This window comes from Gallinula chloropus (assembly GCF_964237585.1).
Source record: "Gallinula chloropus genome assembly, chromosome: 2".
NCBI lineage: Eukaryota > Metazoa > Chordata > Aves > Gruiformes > Rallidae > Gallinula > Gallinula chloropus.
The window spans coordinates 138,839,107-138,859,815 of NC_140086.1; the positions used below are offsets into that span (position 1 = coordinate 138,839,107).

General features: G+C 44.7%; 2 protein-coding genes across 2 annotated transcripts in view; one reads left to right on the forward strand and one right to left on the reverse strand.

Annotated features, from left to right (window-relative positions):
* The first annotated feature begins 269 nt into the window (after nucleotides 1–269).
* On the forward strand, nucleotides 270–12,205 carry CYP51A1 (cytochrome P450 family 51 subfamily A member 1). Its single transcript, XM_084279903.1, has 10 exons — nucleotides 270–386; nucleotides 1,121–1,219; nucleotides 2,021–2,197; nucleotides 6,619–6,745; nucleotides 7,692–7,866; nucleotides 8,040–8,159; nucleotides 8,581–8,776; nucleotides 9,365–9,460; nucleotides 10,347–10,515; nucleotides 11,129–12,205. Exons 3-10 carry the CDS (start codon nucleotides 2,045–2,047, stop codon nucleotides 11,305–11,307), a joined length of 1,215 nt encoding a protein of 404 aa, XP_084136029.1. The 5' UTR covers nucleotides 270–386; nucleotides 1,121–1,219; nucleotides 2,021–2,044; the 3' UTR covers nucleotides 11,308–12,205.
* Nucleotides 12,206–12,600: 395 nt separating this feature from the next.
* Nucleotides 12,601–20,709, reverse strand: part of AKAP9 (A-kinase anchoring protein 9) — a 109,111-nt gene continuing 101,002 nt past the window's right edge. The window contains exons 43-51 of the mRNA XM_084260680.1: nucleotides 19,177–19,382; nucleotides 18,471–18,579; nucleotides 17,423–17,608; nucleotides 16,645–16,845; nucleotides 16,138–16,370; nucleotides 15,051–15,136; nucleotides 14,195–14,306; nucleotides 13,711–13,847; nucleotides 12,601–13,139 (exon numbers count right to left, since the gene is read on the reverse strand). Coding sequence (XP_084116806.1) covers nucleotides 13,096–13,139; nucleotides 13,711–13,847; nucleotides 14,195–14,306; nucleotides 15,051–15,136; nucleotides 16,138–16,370; nucleotides 16,645–16,845; nucleotides 17,423–17,608; nucleotides 18,471–18,579; nucleotides 19,177–19,382 — 1,314 coding nt within the window. The 3' untranslated portion in view covers nucleotides 12,601–13,095. The remainder of the gene's footprint in view (nucleotides 13,140–13,710; nucleotides 13,848–14,194; nucleotides 14,307–15,050; nucleotides 15,137–16,137; nucleotides 16,371–16,644; nucleotides 16,846–17,422; nucleotides 17,609–18,470; nucleotides 18,580–19,176; nucleotides 19,383–20,709) is intronic.

The window sequence follows — 20,709 nt, forward strand, 5'->3', positions numbered from 1 at the left end:
GCCTCCCGGAGCCCCGCCCTCCGCCCGCCCAATGGGGCCTCTCGCAGCCCGGCAGATGCCGTCACCCCGTGGTTCGCAGTCGCCGGTTGGCTTAGACAGCAGGAATCGTCACATGGGCAGAGATCAGCCCAGCGCGCAGGGGCGTGGCGGCTGCAGGCACCGCCCCGCAGCGTGCGGAGAGGGCCGGGGCGCAGGTACCCGCAGCCCGGCGGGTAGCAGCGGGTGTTGGGGTGATGCTGAGCCTGATGGAGGTCGGCGGGTCTCTGCTGGAGCGGGTGGCTGTTGGCAACCCCCTCTCACTGGTGCTGGCCGCCTCCGCCTTCGCGCTGAGCCTCGGCTACCTGCTCCAGCTGGGTTACCGGCGCCACGTCGGGTCCGACGAGAAGGTAAGTGCTGGGGGGACGGGCGGCGCCGCAGGCCGCCTGAGGCGGGGCCGTGGAGCCGGGGCTGTGGAGCCGGAGGTCTCCGCCGCCCTCCCGGCGAGGGGCGATCACTGTGAGGCGAGCGTGGGGGAGAGGGGAAGGGAGGGGAGCGGAGGGGAGTGGCGGGGTGAGCAGCTGGGCAGCCTCCCTTCTGGCGGGGGAGCAGCCCCTGGGGAGCGCGAAGCACTGGGCGGTAAAGTCCCGGCGAGGGAGGAGCCACCCCTGCAGCCTTCCCCGCGACAGCTTCTAACGGCTTTGCCCCTTCGCCCACCTGGCCGGTGCCTCAGGAAGGCTGGCGCTGAGGGCTTGTGGCGGAAAGTGCCGTGCTCGGTGCTGCTTCGTCAGAGCCGTTTCCAAGCGGGCTCCCCGCTGCGCGGAGGCTGGTGCGCTCAGGGGACCGCCTCATAAGCCACCTGCGCTCCCGAACGCCGCCTTGCCAGCTGCCGCGCCGCTTTGCCGTGCCTTGGGAGCCAGGGTAGCAGGGATCGCCATCCTGGCAGGTTTCTTTTAACCGCCGTCGCTTTGAAGTGCGGCTCAGCCCGGCGCTATCGAAGATTGCCCAGATTGTTGGCCTGTTCCCAAAATAGTTTAAACAAAGCTAAAGCCCCCCCCCCCCCCTTTAGTTTCTGTGTGAAAGGGCGTGATTTTATTACTCTCTGAAGAAAGTTCCATTATTTGTTTTTCTCTTTATTCCTCAGAAGTACCCACCTTACATTTCGTCGAGCATCCCTTTCCTGGGGCATGCCGTCGCGTTTGGAAAAAGCCCCATTGAATTTCTGGAAAATGCCTACGACAAGGTACGTTTCCTCCCAGGGCTGACCGAGCACACGTTAAAGTACTTTTGTGTGTCTGTGAAGTTCCCTGTGTGGAGCCTGTTTGAAATCAGTTCGTTCTCATTTACCACCTCTAAAATGGAGTTGAGTGTGCAGGGTAGGCTCTGGTTTCTTCAGATCTCTTGATGTGTGTTGTTTATAGGCACATTAATGAATTTTCTAAGGCCCTCTTGGGCCTTTTTGTGTACACACACTGTAACAGTCTCCCAAAAATGGACTAAGGCAGTAGAGCCTTAATTCCAGTGAAATAAGATTTAGTGATTTGTTTCATGTTGTCTAAAACGTAAGTTTAACTCTTAGCTTGGTTCTCTTGGGGAAAGGCAAATACAGCATGTGAGGGTCTGGTGGAGATGACCTTTAAACTCTTTAAAATCTTATTTGCTTTTAATTCCCTATGCATAACTCCAAATTTAGAATTTGATTTGAGACAGTTTTTGTAGATCACTGGAGGCTGTACTTGCTGTAATCTCCCTGCTAGTTTTTGTATTGTGATTGATCTTTTAGTTACATATTTTAATCTAAGTGGTTTTAAAATGTGCAAGATGATGTGTGTTTGTTACGACATTAGGTATCACTGGTAACTATATAGTGAACAGAATTTACATGTGGCTTAAAATACTCATATCTTTATTAAATTTCTAGACACTCCCTTAGGAGAGTAAATGAGTTGTTGTGGAAGCCTCTACATAAAAAGATACTGATGTAATCATTTGATTTGTTCTTATTTAAAATAAAAGTTGGTTTGTTTTTTTTTTTCTCTCTTAGTATGGACCTGTGTTCAGTTTCACTATGGTTGGCAAGACATTCACATACTTACTGGGTAGTGATGCTGCTGCTCTACTCTTCAATAGTAAAAATGAAGATCTGAATGCAGAGGACGTGTACTCTCGGTTAACTACACCGGTTTTTGGCAAGGGGGTTGCCTATGATGTCCCTAATGCGGTATGTGTTTTAAATACCAGATGAGTAGAACAGTAGTGTGATTTAAATTCTGAGCAGGCAGCCCTGAGCAGGCTCTGTATGATGAGGTTGTGCGTTCAGAAGCCGTTCTGGCATATTGCAGTTGATAAATTGCCTCAGTTGGATAATGAAGACTGAACAGGTTTAGGTTTTAGGCTGTATTTACCACCCAGCTCTTTGTCATTTCGGATGCTGATTTTGTTCTTGGAATCATCTAATCCCACCACAGAGGAAAAACTAGTGAGTCTGTCTCTTCTTGCTTCCATTACAGCGTGTCACTGACTGCAGTTTACATTTCCCTTGCAAGCAACTTTAGGTCTGTCTTCTGAGAGAGCTTTGAGAGTGCTAATTTTGCATTAATATACATAGAGGAGTATTATTTTAACAATTTGCCTCTCAAGGTTTGTCTTTCTCAGACAAAAGTCCATCTGTGTTTTTGCAGAATGCAGCCTGCATGGGTCTGGAAGGGCAGTGTCATGTGGTTTGGTATCTGAGATAAGCACTTGCTGTTCTCTTGGTTGTGGTGTTGTCTGGCATGACAGACTCTTACACTGCAGAAGCCAGCTTTTCTGTGGCCAAACGTGGGCTTCACTGGGACCTTGTATTCAGCATATGATGAACCCAACAGCCTGTTGTACTATAGTGGTCTGGTGGCAGGAACAGCTTTGGGATACGCTTTCTTTTTGGATTCTCAGTTTTGGCTTCATTTTATTTGTATCAATGCCCGTTGTTTAACTGGTGACAGTTTCTGCAGCCATCAAGACTTCTTACCATGCCTCTTAGTTGTTCCCCAAGGTACCCAGAGTGATTGTTGCCCTCTTAATTATGTGGCTGTGGGGGAGTAATCACTAGTCTCCTCCACTAACATTTTGCAGCAATCCACAAAGTATAAGTGTTGTTCTTACCCCAGTCTTTTGGATCTCATACACAACTGACTGCCAACAACTTGCAAAGGAGAACTTAGCTGTTTCCTGCATTGCCAGGAAGTGTTAAATTGTGGGTAGACAGTGTCAGAAGGTTTGCAAGGAGGATCATTTTGTTGGTCTTTTTTTGTACTTGATGGATTTGTGCAGCTCCTCCCATCCCTTTGTGAATGAAACCAGCAGGACTGCAGCCTGGATAACAGAGAGATTGTTTCTCCTGTCTTAGGAGACCTCTTCTACAACTGGGGCTGTTCTAACAGGCTTGTTGGTACTGGTTCTGACAGTCAGAGGTCGTCCTCAAAAAGTCAGAGGTGGAGTCAGGAATCCCTTTTGGAGCTGCTAGAGAGTAGAGGGTACCCGATTCTCTGTAATACATCTTTCACATTCTTCTCCAACACATACTAGTTTCAGAAAGGTGTCTGTGAAGCAGACATAGACTGCTAAGATGGCCAGACTTCCACTGTGTTGTGCTTGTTCTTTAGATTCTGACTTTTGAGGGGGCTCTGCTTGAAACTGAAAGGTGATGGTTTGTCTCTGAATTCCGTGAAAGTTCATCCACTTGTTTCAAATTGTCTTGACTTCTACTTCTATACTCTACAGTTTACAGATGGATTCACTCAAGAGCTGGTTCTTCAACGGGATCTGATCTCATCCTTGAGGAGTTTTATAGAACTTTCTCTAAGCTCCTTGGAAGTGGGCATTTCTACACCTGTGTTCTTCAGGCACATATTCAAGGACAGTCATTGGTCCATGATATACTGTTTTGTGGGGGTTTCCCCTGAAATAAGCTCTTTTTCTAGACTTAGCCTAGGTTTTTCCCTAGAGTGTGTCTGGGTTCTGCTTTATTTTAGAGATTAATCTTCTCCTATTACTCATTAAGCCTTGGGTATCTGCGGATAAGTCTACTTCATTTGTACCCTTGATGCTAGAAGGACTTCTTCCTTTTTATCTCTTGTGGATCCAGGTTCCTTGGAAAATCACCTAGGCTACTTTTTTCCAGAGCCTAGGAGACGCAGGGACTTGGCTGTTGACACACACTGATTATCTCTAGTTGTGTGTTCCCGTGTGTGCAGTTAGGGAGGTAGCGTGTCCGGTCCTGGCCAGAACACATCCTGCTAGAGGTGAGCTGTTTCCTTGTGAGCACTGCCACTGTGATCTCATTTCAGACATAGAATCCTAGAGTAGTTTGTCTCAGAAGAGACCTTTAAAGGAGGACTAGTTAAACCCCTTGCAGTAAGCAGGAAGATCTTCAACTAAATCAGGGTGCTCAGACTCCTGTCCAACCTGACCTTACTACCAGGAATGGGGCATCTGTCACCTCTCTGGGCAACCTGTTCCAGTGTTTCACCACTCTCATCATAAAAAATTTCTCCCTTTACATTGAGGCTAAATCTACCCTCTTTTGGGTTAAAGCCATTACTCCTTGTCTTATCACTATTCATCCTTGTAAACAGGCCCTGCCCAGCTTTCCTGTAGGTACCTTCAGGTACTGGAAGGCTGCTCTAAGGTCTCCCTGGAGCCTTCTCTTCTCCAGGCTGAACAAGCCCAAGTTTGTCAGCTGGCTTTCATAGGAGAGTCCCTCCAGCCCTCTGATCATCTTGTCGCCCTCTGGACCCACTCCAACAGCTCTCTCTCTGTCTTGCTGGATGCAGTAGGCATCAGAGCAGAGTAGAGGGGAAGAATCACCTCTTCAACCTGCTCATCATGCTGGCTTTCTGTTCCACCCAGGACATGGCTGGCTTTCAGGGCTGCCAGTGCATGTCGTCCAGCTTTTCTTCCACTAGTACCCCAAGTCCTTCTCTGCAGGGCTACTCTCAATCCCTTAACCCCCAGCCTGTATTGATACGAGGGGTTGTCCTGATTCAGATGCAGGACCTTGCACTTGGCCTTGTTGAGCCTCATGAGGTTTGCATGGACCCACTTCTTGAGCTTGTCCAGGTCCCTCTGGATGGCATCCCGTTCCCTCAGGCAGGTTAACTGCACCACTCAGCTTGGTCTCATCTGCAGACTTGCTAAGGGTGCAGTTGATATCACTGTCATTGCTGACAGTATTTAACAGTACTGGTCCCAGTACAGACCCTGAGGCAAAACAGTTACCATCGATCTCCATCTGGACGTTGAGCCATTGACCAGTACCCTCTGGATGCGCCCATCCAATGAATTTCTTATCCATTGAAGAGTCCGCCCATCAAATCCATAGCTCTCCAGTTTGGAGATAAAGGTATTGCAGGGGACCATGTCAAAGGCCTTACAGAAGTCTGGATAGATGACATCTCTAGCATCTGCTGGAAAGGCTTTCAGCCAGCCATTCAAACTTTCATTGGTGTACTACTGTTGATGTCATATGTTTTGAAGAACCACCCTTTAGACTTTAAAGGATGAAATTACTTCCTTATCAGTAATTCTGGTAATTGTTAATATGTGTGGTATGTGTATCAACTCATATTCACTCTCTGTCTCCTCCCTCCATGGCTCTTGCAGATAGTTTTGCACTGAGCTGAAATGGGAGAGGATGTGTTTGCCCCTGTGTGCCATTCTTGTCTCCATCAAGCTGGACTAACATGTTGGAAGGGACAATGCGCTTGTCTCTGCTCTGGGGTTTGTACCCTCTGAGGGACTGCTGGAGTTCCCACTGCATTCTGAAAACAGACGTTTCTAGGAAGTCACCTTTAGGCTTGTGCCTTCTGGTCTGTGAATAACTGTGGCGTGTGCAGAGCCCTTGGTGGCAAGACAGTTTTTGGAGTGTTGCTCATGATACACTGCAGATCTGTAGGGCAGATGCTCTAACTCATAGTTACAGCTTAAAATTCATTGAATAGTTCTCTAGTAGATGTCCTGTCAGTCCATTCAGTAGCTCTCATCCAATAACAGGCTTTTTACCAGCAGGTTTGTTAGCTATGAGTAAGAAAAAGAGGTGAGAAGGACATGAAGCTCACCATTTTCCTAGGAAGTAGGTTGCTTCCTGGGCAGGGAACAGAGGGCCTTGTGAAAGAAAGGTGCACCTCTAGTCAGAGGTAAGGTATTACTGCATGAGAGATGACAGATGCTCCAAGAGAATGCAAGGAAGTCATGTAACTAGGAACACTGACTGAATCCAGACTTTGCAAGGACAGGTCTAATGATGTTTGTGATTACCTATCTCAGGTGTGTTCTGTATTTCAGTCTTGAATGCTTCTTGTATCGTCAGGGATAAACTTTAACAGACTTACTAAAATTATTTCCTGTTTTGGTACTGTAAGAGAGAGAATGGCAGCTCCCTTGATCTGGTGTGGTACTTGGATGTTAGTAAGCCCTTGCTCCAAAAACAAGGCAGGTGAAAAATGGAATATTATCTATTTAATTTGAGTATCTGTTGTACCCTTCAATCCTAATCATATTTCCTTTTTACTTCTGTATTTATAGTAGAAATGATTATAAGTCTCAATTACAGTAGCATGTTGAACCTTGTACTGATTGCTTTTTCTGTCTTGGTTGCTCTAGATATTTTTGGAGCAAAAGAAGATGCTCAAAACCGGGCTAAATATTGCCCAGTTCAAACAGCACGTATCTGTGATTGAAGAAGAAACAAAGGAGTATTTCAAAGCCTGGGGAGAGAGTGGACAAAAAAGTAAGCAAGATCAGAGGTAGTTTTTGTCAGGCTGCCTGAGAAGGAATGAAGGCCAATGCAGTATGCTTCTGTACCTGCTGTGCTGCAGCTTTAGAGGAAGGAGAAACAGCACGGGTCAGACTGTATGGAAGGAGCATCAGAAGGAGTGTGCAGAATGCAGATTTTGTTTAATCAAATTTAAGGCCACTGGGGACTTAAGTTTCTCTGAAAGTCACTGACAGAAGCACAGGACTGTTTTACTTTCGCTTTCTTAGTCAGCTCAGAGAGAGCATTTCTGTTGCCTGGCTGAGTCGCTCTCATCCTGTGTGGGCTGAGTGAGTCAGTGTAACCACCTCTTAGACCTCAGGACAAGATACTGCTCTGGCTTCCCAGGGCCCGCCTCAGAGGTCTGAGCTCAGGGATCTTCTCTGAAGAACTGCATCCTTCAGGCTGATAGGGTTAGGTTAGTGATTTGGGTAGAATCCTTCCATCAATTTATGTATTATTATATAGTTTAAGATAAAATGATATATTGTCATCTTAAATATAGAAATATTATTCTTTAAAACTAATTCATTGAGCTGCAAAGCTAATTCCTCCCAGGGACTTGGATGTCAAGGTGAAGTTTTTTTATGACTCCCTAGTAAGGACTGAGCTTGTGCTGTGTGGCTGACTTTGGAAGGATTGCTAGCTCTCCTAGAAAAACTTCTAGAAAAAATACCCTAGAAAAACATTGCTGAAATTGGCAATGTAATTAAAAAGTTGTTTGACAGACCTGATGGACACACAGAGATTTAAAATTAGATGCTTCATTCTAGTAAAGCAATCTAAAACTCTAATTAAAATCACTAATCTATGTCCAGTTCCTTATTTTCCTTTTCTGTGAAATTAAAATAAAGGATAACCTGTAAAGGGTAACATCTCACCTGACAGCATCTTCTGTAACTCTTTTCCAATCTTTCCTCAGACCTGTTTGAGGCCCTTTCAGAACTTATCATTTTGACAGCAAGTCATTGCTTACATGGGAAGGAGATAAGAAGCTTGCTGAACGAGAAGGTGGCTCAGCTCTACGCCGATTTGGATGGGGGTTTCACTCACGCTGCCTGGCTTCTGCCGGGATGGCTCCCTCTGCCTAGCTTCAGGTACCAGAAATAACAGATGAACCAACTTCAGTATTTTGTCTAAATGCCTTCAATGTGGGTTTTCCCCCCCTTTTTCTACTTTGTAAGCTATTCCCTGTGTCTCAGTAAATCCTCATAAGCATTTTGTGTGTTGCTGTGTATGAAGCTCCCAACAGAAGTGCTTTGCGTTGCAGGCGTCGAGATCGAGCGCACAGAGAGATCAAGAATATTTTCTACAAGGTTATCCAGAAACGTCGGCAGTCTGAGGAGAAGGAGGACGACATGCTCCAAACTCTACTTGATGCTTCATACAAGTAAGCCAAGGGTTTGAGGACTTGTTGTGTATAGATGCTTCGCTTTTACCTTTGAGCTCTTCAGTTAAAACTGTCTACCAAAAAGTAAGAAATGCTCTTTCATGTTCTGAGTTGGGTTTGTTGCTAGCAGTCGGTCTCAGCTGTATTATTAAAAAAGACCTTAAAAACTTGTAAATGCTTATTTAGAGTCCTGAGACTTGCCAGTCATCACGAGGTTGCTTCCTTTCTCTCTGCTGGCCGTTTGGTAATGATTTTGCTTTAAGGGTCCCAGAGAGTCTCTCTCCCTCTGCTCTCCCTTTACCTGCTCCATGTAGAATAGGCAGCAAAAGCGAAGGAGGAGAAAGAAGTACCTCAGAAGAGTTTTTAACTACTAGTGTAACCTGCTTGCAAGGAAGTTCTAATGTAACACCCTCCACCCTAGGGACGGCCGTCCGCTGACTGATGATGAAATTGCCGGGATGCTTATCGGGTTGCTGCTGGCAGGGCAGCACACATCCTCCACCACCAGTGCCTGGCTCGGCTTCTTCATAGCCAGAGACAAAGCCATACAGGACCAGTGCTATGCAGAACAGAAAGCAGTTTGTGGGGATGACTTGCCACCATTAACTTATGACCAGGTTTGTATGCTCCTCCCAGATATTTTTATAATTTTAGATGCTTAAGAAAACCCAAAAGCAAAACCAAACCACAAATGTGAAATGTTGTCATGTTCTTCATGCTAAAATCATAATCGGGCACAATTGATCATAATCATAACAGGTCACTTGGCAACACTTTTTGCCAATTTATCATCTCCAACATCTCTTCAAGTAAATTTTCAGCTCGATGCTGCTTTTTAATCAGTGTTGATTATAGTTCCTACAAGTTCTATTTAAGAAATTATAGTTCTGTCGAGGAGGAGGATCCTCACATTCCCACTGAAGGAAAGGGTGCAATGCGACCTTGTTCTTTAAGCATCAGAAGAACACTCGTGAGACAGATTAGGAAGAAGCTAGTCATATTTAATTGCACTGACCAGAGATTTTTTCTTCTTAATGGAATAAAATGGAAAAAAAAATTTAGGGAAGCTAATGAAGTAATGTAAATATCCGCTGCTTACTCCTTATTTTTTTAATTAATTGCTTCAAGATGTTCTGAAACAGCTTTTTGTTTGTGTCGAATAAACTTGGTGGCATTTTCATTTACCAGTTTCTCTCTGTTTTCAGCTCAAAGATCTCAGTTTGCTGGATCGCTGTCTAAAAGAAACTTTAAGGCTTAGACCTCCAATAATGACCATGATGAGAATGGCCAGAACCCCACAGGTGAGCACGCTGCTTGGAGCTAACTTCCCGTCAGTAGACCGGGCCTGGGAAAGGCTGGGTGGGAGGTGTCAGCAGGAAAAACAGGAGTGAGCGCTGTTTGCTGGCAGGGATGAAAGCTGAGGGCAGCCTGGGCTGTACCAGTGGCAACACAGCCTGTGTGGGTTGGGGAAGGCAATTAATAAACCTTGAGCTTGGTAGTTATTATCTTAACTGGGAATGATGTGTGTGTTTTGGACCCTCTGCCCCCAGCCATTGAGATGTTGATGAACTGAAGCAAGCAGAGGGCCACAAAGGTGGTAAGGGGACTTCTCCCATGAGGAGAGACTGGGGGAACAGAGATTGTTCAGGGTGGAGAAGGGAAGGCTCTGAGGGGACACAGCAAGTGGGTACCTGCTGTCTTAGTCAGCAAAACTGTCCTTTGTAGCTGTCACTCTCACATAGCTTAGTTTGGTGCTACCATTTAAAGGCATTTGTATTTGCTGGGGTGGTTAAGAGCTTCCTTGGCAAAAACTGGCATGCATTTAATGCAGTACAACCTAGTGAATTGGAAACTTGGGTCTTTGTAAAAATAAGATATGGAGTCAAAGCAGTCAAAGTGAATATCCCTCCCATGACAAAAGCTTTCAATAACTTTTAAGTTAGTTTATTTACACCCCTTTCCCCCCAACTTCCTGTAGAACTGTCAGCTGCCTTACAGCAGCTGAAAAGTTCCATCAACTACTTGAATGTTGTGTCCTGTACAAGTAACACAATAAAGTATTGGGCTGCATTATTTTTTAAATGAGTTTAACCAAAATCTCTTGAAATTCAACCCTTACAATAGAGCACTTTTGAGTAACACAAATTCTGTGATGTGTGTGGGGGGGTCTTGTCTCTTCTCTTGTAGACTGTTGCTGGATATAACATCCCCCCCGGCCATCAGGTCTGCGTATCTCCCACCGTTAACCACAGGCTCAGGGACTGCTGGAAGGACGCTCTAGACTTCAAGCCTGACCGGTATCTCCGAGATAACCCAGCAGCTGGAGAGAAATTTGCGTACGTCCCATTTGGCGCTGGTGAGTGATAAAGCCCAGCGCCTGCCTGCCTGGTGGCGCACTGGAGTGGCTCACACTGTTCAGCTCGTACAGCACCTCCTGTGCCATAGTGTCTTTTTTCTTTCTGTTGCTGCCTGAAAGTTTTCTTACTGTGAAGGTGCTTTTAAAACAATGAAGTCGCTGGTTTTGCATTAGGAGTAGCTGTGTATCGACTGGAGTAGGAATTGACCCAGATCTTCAGGTTAGCACGTGTGGTGTGAGAGTTGGGTCTTTTCAAGGCAAGGGAGAGCAGAGATCAGCACAGAGCTGTAACCCCCAACACAGAGCGCCACTATCACCACACCAGGGTTCCTTTGGGTGTCTTTGCTCGGTGAGGTGAACGCTGCTTTGGTGAGACAGAAATCGGCGCAGCTGGTGAGGACAGAACAGCACATTCTCACAGTTCTCAGTCTGTTCTATGCAGGGACAGTTTATAAAACAGGACTTTGATGGAGTTACGTAATGGTGTGTGCGCAGCATCAGAGCTACTCCTTCTGAAAGAAGCAGTCACCACCTGCAGCACTTGGTTTGACATCAGCCTAGCTTTAAGGGACTTACGAGCTCTTCTGACTGTGTTTTATGCCTTTCCTTCTAGGTCGTCATCGCTGCATTGGAGAGAACTTTGCTTATGTTCAGATTAAGACTATTTGGTCCACTTTGCTTCGTCTGTATGAGTTCGACCTCGTCAATGACTATTTCCCAACCATAAATTACACTACAATGATACACACCCCTAACAACCCCATTATCAGCTATAAAAGGAGGTCACTGTAAGTTCTGTGGCTAAAACCCTACTTATTTAAATTGTGTAAACTAACAGACTTTTAAATAAAATTGTGACAAAATGAGTGGCAAGTGGAACCTGTTGCATCTCCTGTTAAGAGGAAGGCAACAATAATCTACCACCTGCAAGGTCTTTGAATCCATTTTGTTTGTTTTCCCCCCACCAGTTAATGCTGATGTCTATAATTCCTTGTTCTATGAATTCCTCATTACATTTTTAAAAGAAAAAGTGGGTTATTTTTTTTTTCTATCGGTGTAACACTCTTTAAGATGAAGAAATGAGCAATTTCTATAAACGGAACTCTGCTTCTGAAAAATAACTGAAGATCACTTTTCCCTGGTCCCCAGAGCGATGCCTGCGTGACTTCCCGCTGTACCGGGTGCAGGGAGGAGGCAGGGAGGGGCAGCGTGTGTGCTACTGCCCTACTTTGGGTGCTTGGCGCCCTGTTCTGAGCGAACGAGCTCCGGCCTTGGCCGCTTCTCGGAAGCGCCCACGTACTTAACCGGAATGGAACTGTACAGCAGAGGAGCAGGCAGCCTACAGCAGTCACTGCAAAGGCTTTTCTGAGAATAAACGCCTTCCGTGTCTAACTCGAAGCAGCTCCAGAAGGCTTAGGTTCAGAAAGCAACAAATCACTTCCTAAGAATTTCTGGAAGCGGTGATGTCTGAAAGTTTGCTGTAAGTGTGGAATTAACAACATGCTGCAAACAACATTAATTCTGTAAATAACGTGTTTGTGTGTAAAATGGTCTCAAATGAAGTGAAATAGCTCAACGTTGTCCCTGTTTGTACTGACTCCTGCAGGACTTCAATGGTGTTTAAGAGTGGTGCTGAGAAATGGTGACAAGCTCTGGCTTACAGGAGCTTTGAATTAAATTTATAAACAAACCTCTTGTGGAAGTTTTCTGTGCTCAACTCCCTCAAGGCTGAAAAGCTTTGATAGGAAATTTGTTTAATAAACTTTCTTGCAAGTATGACGGCAGGAGAAGAGCCCCTCCCTTCACCAGTACTCACTGTAGCAAGGGCTTTACCCTGGCCCTGCCTGTTCTCAAACTTAGATATAACATACACCAGGTTTAAATTGGTCTCAGCAACTGAGGGAGCAGTACAGCTTCCCAGCCACCCCAGAAGATGCAGCCAGGGTCTTCAGAAACCCAGCTTGGACCTGTCCTCTCTCCTCACCCGTAGCAGTGGTTTGGGATCTGTAGAATGCAAAGCTGCTGCAGGGGAAGCAGGAGGAGTGTGGCATGAATAAGGGAGCAGTTCCCAAACGCAGCTAAAAGCATGAAGTCATCTTTATTTCAGAGCTTTGACAAAATACCCATAAAATTCAAAACTTCTACCATTACAAAAATAGGTCTCTACAAGGGATATTCTGTCTGCGCTGCCAGTAGCAAATATTACGAGAGTTGTGTAACTTCAGTAGCCTTGCCAGAAAAAGTGCAAGTAAACGGCGCTGGATGTAGTTCGAATTCATGAATACACAAGTTTCATCTTTGCACCCTTTTGATAAATACACACGTCATAAGTTAATCATTTAAATTAGCATTCCACAAATATACATGTAATTTAATGGCAGGGCATTGGTTGGGGTTGGGATCGGTCTCTTTATGTACATAAATCCCAGTCAGGATGTGCTGGGATGGAACCATATGCGATCGCCCAGCTGTGTTCATGTTGGTCCCACGATCTACATGTTATACAACAGCAGAGAAAGAGCAGAGACTGCAGAAGGCCATCCTTACATCATTGCCATCGACAGCGGTGTTGGAAACACATTATCTTCTCATACCAGCATGCAGCTGTGTGTATGAAGTCGAACCTGAAAGAGAAAGACTGTCATCAGGAATACCTGGGACAAGCAGATGAGGATTCACCCATGACATATTACTCGGATGAGTAGGTGTGAAAGTTGTTCCAGGGGAAGCCTTTTAAGAATGAAACTTCATCAATTTACGGGTTTTACGCTGAAGTAAAAGTTTAACACAGTAACTGCAAAGATCAGGTTTGATAAATTACATCTCATTGGTCTGACACTGTTCTCGTCTTCCTTTTACAGCCCAAAAGTGGCCATCATCTATGGGAGAAAAGGGCTGGAACTTCTGTAATCAAAGTGGGAGGAGAAGAAATTCCCTTTGTACTCCCACTCCTCAATCTTTTGGGTACAATTTTCCCCATCTAGCTTAAAATGTCAGTAAGGTGCCAGTGGGATCCTTCCTGCACATTCAGTACAGATCAGGGAAAGGCAAAGTGCTACTGATAAACTCGTATCTCTCATTAAAGCCCCTTGTATGTCTGCCTTCAAAGAATTAAACAGTTTCCTTTTTACTGAGCTTTTTGCTACAGCCCAGGGTGCTACCCAGGAGCCATGGGGAGGAGTGCCTGCGCCCCACCTGACTGCACGCTGCCAAGCCGCCGCTGTAGTGCCTCCAGCCGATGGATGTAATCGGTCAAAGCTCTTTCGGGATCATAGTTCTGCAGCTGAGAACAGGCGAAGGAGACGGGGTTCAAATCATGCGTACCGTGGAACCTGGGGGCACAACACCACGGGGGGCTGTGAAAACCAAAATCTCAAACCAAACAGAAGTATCAGCAAACAGAAAATGCTGTAAGTGGGGACACCTCGCTGACCACATGTCCATCATGCCACCTCCCTCAGAGAAACCACCTTCCCCAGGTGCCTCTTTCTTCTGCTGCACCTGATCTGTTGCTGCATGAGGGAACACATGCTGAAAGTCAGGTGTAATTTGCTATCTATCCTTACACAAGTAAAGATCTTACGGCATTAAAGACAACAAACCTGAGCAATAAGCACTGAAGCATTCATTTAGTTAAACAGTGTCCTGACAGAGGCTAACAATCTAAAATAAAACGTACTTATGTTGAAGGTTTATAGGAGATCCCATGTCTGACCTGGATCTATAGGAATGCCTTTGTTCTCCATAAAGATCCATGCCGCCAGAGAATGAATCAGACCGTAACTCGTTACCTAGGAATAGAAAAAGCAATGTCTTGAGAACTAAAAAAGTACCACCTTTTGCCCTTTACTGGGCCTCTCAAATCCAAGCCCTCTGTCTGTGTATCACAAAACTGGTGTTGAACAAATGTAGCCCACTTTAGGACTGCTCCAGAGAGAGCCAGAGGCAAAATCCTGGCCTTGCAGGAGTGAATGAGAAAACTCTCACAGACTGAGCAGGACAGGGCTTAGTGCAGACTCAGCCAGCCAGGAATTAATACAAAAGCTTCCAACTCTCTGCAGGCTCCAACCAAAAAGCAAACAGAACACCAGATCTCCCAACAAAAGAATGACAGGCTTTTGTTCTGAGGAAAAGGCACGGGAGTGCTGTCAATAGGCTCTGTCACCACTGTGCTCCAATTGCTCTGCCCATCCATGCCCTCAGCACCCTCCCTCAGAGCTGGGGCTGCAGACCTCCTAAGAGACACCCAATGATGCAGCTAAAATTGATTTTACAGACACAATCCATGGGGAAAGTTGCCTCATGTTGTTAAATCCCAGCCATGACGGACCACATGGAGAGAAAGCTAATAGACCAGTGTCTGTGCCAGGCACAGAAACTCCCAGAAACCTGAGAAATGGGTCAATCCAAGGAATTATAGCAAAAGGAAGGGGGAACAGCACTCCATTTTTTCCACATGAAGAAAATGCAAATAAATTAAAGCCCATCTCCACTAAGCAGCTGTGTGACCTGCGAATATCCTTTTCAGTCCTTACCTGTGTTCTGGCTAAAGACATCCCTACTGATACTCAGTATCCCAGAACCTGTAACTCTGTGCCAGCGACGGACCAGGAACTTCATTCTGCATTTCAAATTAAAAAAAGAAATAGTTCAGTATAAACGAGAGAGTCTGCCACAAGTAACCTGCTGCTTGTATTCTACAAGGCTTAAGAATTTCTTGAACATCAAACAAAAGTAATAGATGGGGGTCTAAAACGTGAAGGACAAGTAGAAAACATCCTTATACACATCCCTAAGAGATATCTTTAGCCCAAATCTCTTTTCAGCTTCACCTCTGCAACTCCCATGATTCCAGATGTGTGGCATGAGTCCAAGCAGGCACCAAATGGCTCAAGCACCCATGCAACAGGGCACCAGCATCTTAAAATTTTAATAAATACACTTTTTGCCCTGTCGCATCCCCAAATGTGTAGCTGCAGAGTGCTATGAGGAAGAGACTCACTTACAACTGGGATATGAATAGTTCCTTGATTTTGTACTACACACATGGCTCAGATCAATAGAAAGCAGAAGTGCTTGGGGGTTCAAACCTTTGTGAAGAAGTTTTGCTAGCAACATGATAGTGCTACGCAGTAAAAATCTTCCCTTGGTCTTCTTCATCTACTCCTATTCATCCTCAGGCTGAGACCTAAAGACTTGTGGATTCAAAGAACTACCCAGATGGATACAATTCGCTCCTAAATCTGTACTATACTTACATGCAAGAATTTAAAGGCAATTAAGCTGCAGAAAATGCCTTTGTAAATAAGTGCATGCCCTAGAGCTGGTAGTAATTGTTTTCTTAATATTGTGACTTTATCCAATAGACTCCCTCTTTGCTTGATTATCAAATACAGACCCATCTTCAGCTACCATCAGGCTGCTTATTCCTCCTACAGATTTTACGTATGCTTTGCTCACCTTGTCACCACCCTGCGTAGTATCTGTGGTTTTCACAAGGACCAGAAATGTGTAATTTAAACAGGATGAAACATGAGAAGCTGTGGGTTCCAGGAGAGAGCTAGAACAGTGTATATTAAACTGCACACTCCTATCTGATGGATCCAACTTCCCCCAGTTTACCTTGAAATCGCGATGGACACTCTGACGGCAGAGCGAAATCTCGTAAAGCCCTTTGAGTGATGCATGATGACTTCAAGGTCTGTGTAGGAGGGCTGTCCCCCCATTCGTGCAATGAGGGCCAGTGTGGCTTCTTCACACTCCTGGAATCCACCTAACAGCAGCAGCAAGTATTTCTTTTGATATATGAGAGCTTTCCGAAAGCTCTCTGCTCGTAGGTATTTGCCATAAATTCTCTACAATAAGAAGAAGAAAAATAAAGAAGTCAGTAAGTGCCAAGAAGGATTCCTGTTGTAAGACTCCTGACATCATTATTCCACAGCATTTTTGTGATTTCTTGCTATCATGATGCAGACTGCACTACTGCTCACGTGAGTGCAATGCAGCCTCGTAACCTGAGGATCACCTGAGTGGCAAGAAATACAGCAGGACAGCACAGATGCTTGTATATCATTCTTGAGGAGAAAAACTAAGTTGTGTATCTGAAGACAGGCAACACAGTCTTCCTACCCTTAAAAGAGCATTTTCAGAATCTGATCCCAGTTCTCGAAGGAAAGCTTCACTCCTGAGCTCTGCTCTCAGCTTGGAGACCTCCAACTCAGCTTGCTTCAAAGATTTCTGCAGCGACAACTTTTCTCTGTTCCACATCTCCTTCTCAGAGACAACGACAGTATCAATATTAACTCCAATATCCAATGGGCGTCTAGAAGACTAGAGAGGAAAGAAACTGAATTTATATCACAGAGCATGGAAAAGCCTGAGGTGTGCCATTTTAGTCACTGGTTTGATGGAGAGCTCATAAAATTACTGAGAGGAAACTACCCAACAAATGGATTTGAGGCCACCCTTGAATTCTAACCCCTCAGCAGCAGTGAGCTGAGAAGCCTCACCAATGCCCTAGAAAAACACAGCTTCTCAAAAAAATCAAAACAAAGAAAAAATCCCCACCACTGGATCATAGTAGTTTCATGACCTTGAAGGTATCTGATCTACTTGCTACTCATCAATCAGCCAGGAGATTATCAATCAAAGAGAGCAGCACATGGAATTTAAAGGAAAAGAGTAGTTTACAAAAGGAGGCTGGGAAAAAAAAATCACAAGGTTTACAGGAAACAGAGTCAGTCGAGACATACTGACTGCAGGACAAGAATAACTCACACCCGTCTGCTCTGCAGGGGAAAGCCAAGCCAGACAGACGGCTCGATCGCTCCCACCGAGGTGACTAGGGCAAAGAATGACGCTTTATGCCTAGATACACATCACTGCATCACCAGCACTAAGGACATACGTAGTCTCCAGAAGGTTTTCTGTGGTGATATCTTCTCAGTTCTTCCTCCAGTTTCACAACAGCATTCCTCAAATTGTTCTTTTCTTCACTCAGTCTGCTGACAAAGCCGGTCAGCTCAGCATTTTGTCTCAGCAGCCTCTCTGTCAGTGAGCTGGACGGAGCTCCTGGTGGTAGCACTAGCTTCAGCTGGAAGGAAGAAAGAAAAGCAAATACAACCCATATTAGATCAAAGTTGCCACCTTGAAAATAGTTGGTTTCCAGGGAAAATCTTCTGTGGATTGTGACAATAACTTTGTAATAACTTATATAAAGAAAACAGGAGTGCACATGGGAACTATAGATTAATGTGACTTCATCTTCAATGCTTATCCTGTGCATCACAGCAGAACACTTTCACACAAGCTCAATTGTACTAGCTATAATGATCTGTAAAGCTTTTCTACCATGTATAGATTTATTTAACTCAGAGGAAAAGAAAAGCCTCAAAGAGATTCTCAAGTCACATTGAAAACACTTGCCTAAAATGCAAGTAAGGACTTGGCCAAGCTCAGTTAAAATCATACCTTGCTGAATTCTTTGTAACAGATGACCTCATTTAATTTTTTACTCGGGTGCATATGACTTAATTTTCAGCTGCCTTTCCTTTACAGTTACTTTCCTAAACAAGGCAATTTAAATAAATGTGTTTTATCAACACAATATCATAAATACAAAATGCTGATTTTAATATCATGAAGTACTGAGCGAAGTTTCCTCAGCTACAGAAAAGCTGCTGAAAGGAAAAGATCTTTCTTAAAGAAAAAGCCATGAGATCCAAAAATTTATAATTAAACTGGAAAAGTGTTAATGTGAAAGTTGAAAATTCTCTTTTAAGGTAATTAAAGTTGAAAAAATAAAAGGAAAGGGAGTTTTATACTCCTTCAACTCCAAAGCAGGACTTTCCTCCGTAAAGTACAGACCTGGAGAAGTACAGACTGAACCTTGCTGGTTTCCACTTACATCTCATCATCCAAACTCTCCCCAAAAAGCTACAACATCACACACTCACCTCTTCCAGATAGGACAATCCAGGCAGTTTTTGCAACTCCAAAATAACTTCTTCAATAGCATTCTGTACTGCGATGAAGGCTTGATCATCTGCTGCTTCAAACTGCAATCTGAAATGAGAGAGATGGTTTCAGCACCAGGTACAGTCTGACACTCTGAACCGCGCTGATGGGACCTTCCATTGGTCCATACACACTGGGACTTGAGTAAATCACTTCAGCAGAGTTACTGGAGACACAGCAAAGTTTTCATGACTGCTCAGTGACTCTAAATTAAACTGGCTCCATTTAGAAAGAATTTGCATAGAACAGCTGGCCGAGATTTTGAGAAAAGGATGTTTTATGTGAAGCACTTTTAGAAATGTGGCTCTGGCTCCCAAAAACCTGGTAAATCCATGTGAGCAAAATCTCAGGGCATTTTGAAGATGTCATCCATTGTTTTGCCCACATGTTTCAGCATAAATGCTTAATTTTAAGTCACCATCACAGCAAAACAGACTCAAACCTCCCAGGAACCTGGTACCATGCTGGGGTATATCAGCATATCTCAAGTAATGGCCCTCAAAACTAGAAGAACCCCAAAATCAATTAGACCCACAGTCTGTGATTTATGATTTAAACCCAATGATTTTAAACCCAGATTAAAGACTAAAAACCTAGCTTGCTGGTTGCTATTAACAAAACCAAGGAGCTGAAGCCTGGCCTAACCTGCTAGCAGCTTTCTGAGCCAACTGCTTCAGCTTCGGAGAGGTGTTTTGCAGCTTTTGTCTGACAACTTCCAGAATTTCAGTAGCAGCAGAGAAATCTCCTCCTCCAGTCAGTGTGGGGTAGGTTGATTCATTCACCTCAGCTCCTTCCATTTTTTGCTGGAGAACCCAATTTCTTGTTCTCTCATTGGGTGTATCCCAGGTAGTCTGTAAATAAATAAGTTATTTTAGGGGTTTTTTTAGATATATATAAATATGTATGTATACATATATGTGTGTGTCTGCAGATACATATAAAAATGCACATGGCACGGTGCTTTAAAACAGAAATCTGACTTTGAAACACACTGAGAAACCGAGAACATAACTCTGACAGAGAAAGCAGCATAGTGTGACCAGGCTGTGGCCGCCGCGTACCACTGAGCTGTTATTTGCCAATGGCAGAGCGTGGTGCCTCTCCTGACCAAGGCCCAGCAATCATACAGCTGCACCATGAATCCTTTGAACAAAGTCAGCCAAGAAGCAGCCACCCAGTTTTTCTGTTTCTTCCACCAGCAGCTCCTTTACCAGTTGCACATCGAATTCGGGCAACTGCCCAAGTGTTTTGGTGACCAATTCACAGCCAAAGGAACAGGACTGGAATAGCCCACCACAGCCACAGAGTCAGCCACAGGCATCCCCATACCACTGATGCTGTCATGAGTTAAGCAGTCCCCTCAGCATGGACTCCTTGCCCTCGCTAACAGCCCCCGGCACCGGCCATGGAAGAACCTTCAGGTATCTGACCATAGTGTAATACCCATGAGAAAAAAAAGCAGAGCACTGCAAATGTCACAGGAAGCCCCAGGAGATTCATGATCAGAAACTCCAGGCAGATCCTGGAGAACAGATCATAGTCTCTGCTGCCAAGGAAGGGAAAATGCCCAACAGCCACCGCCAACAAGATCCAAGGGAAGGCTCTTCGTTGACCACAGTGCCAGCAGTTGCCTCTGAGCAGAGATGCACTGACTGAGCGTGGCAGGAAGGCTGACACTATCATGGTTATCAGTACGACCAACATCACGCCTCCAGCTACAGGCAGCTTCCAATGCTGCAGAAGATTTGAAGCAGTAACCAAATTTGGTGAAGAGAAAAATTTCCTTCCTGGCTCCAGAGACAGCTGCCAGAACACATGGACTAATGACAGGATGGGCAAAAACATGATCAGCAAAGAGGTAAGTCTCCTGTCAACCTTCTCTGACACTATTCACAGACCACCCACTCAGCAACACTTATTTCTTAGAGGGAAGTTTCTACAGAGTTTAAAAAATAGTTTAACAATTATTTTAAAACTTTCCAAACCTTTTACGAAGGGAGAAATAATTACAGGGAATGGTGGTTCCAACTTCCAGCTGAAAATTGGACTAAATTCTGAAATAAATTTTTTACCTTTACATCTTCCTTGTATTTTGTTTGCAACAGATACATATTAATGGATGTGCTTGTTTGATTACTGACTCATTTAATTATTGAGGTTGTGGAAGATCACTTTGAA

Bases quoted from the DNA above. Each gene is read 5' to 3' on its own strand.
- CYP51A1 (XM_084279903.1), top strand. From the start codon at position 2,045: ATGGTTGGCAAGACATTCACATACTTACTGGGTAGTGATGCTGCTGCT. The intron at 8,777-9,364 runs GTTTGTATGCTC...CTCTGTTTTCAG, and splicing joins CACCATTAACTTATGACCAG to CTCAAAGATCTCAGTTTGCT. The intron at 9,461-10,346 runs GTGAGCACGCTG...CTTCTCTTGTAG, and splicing joins GAATGGCCAGAACCCCACAG to ACTGTTGCTGGATATAACAT.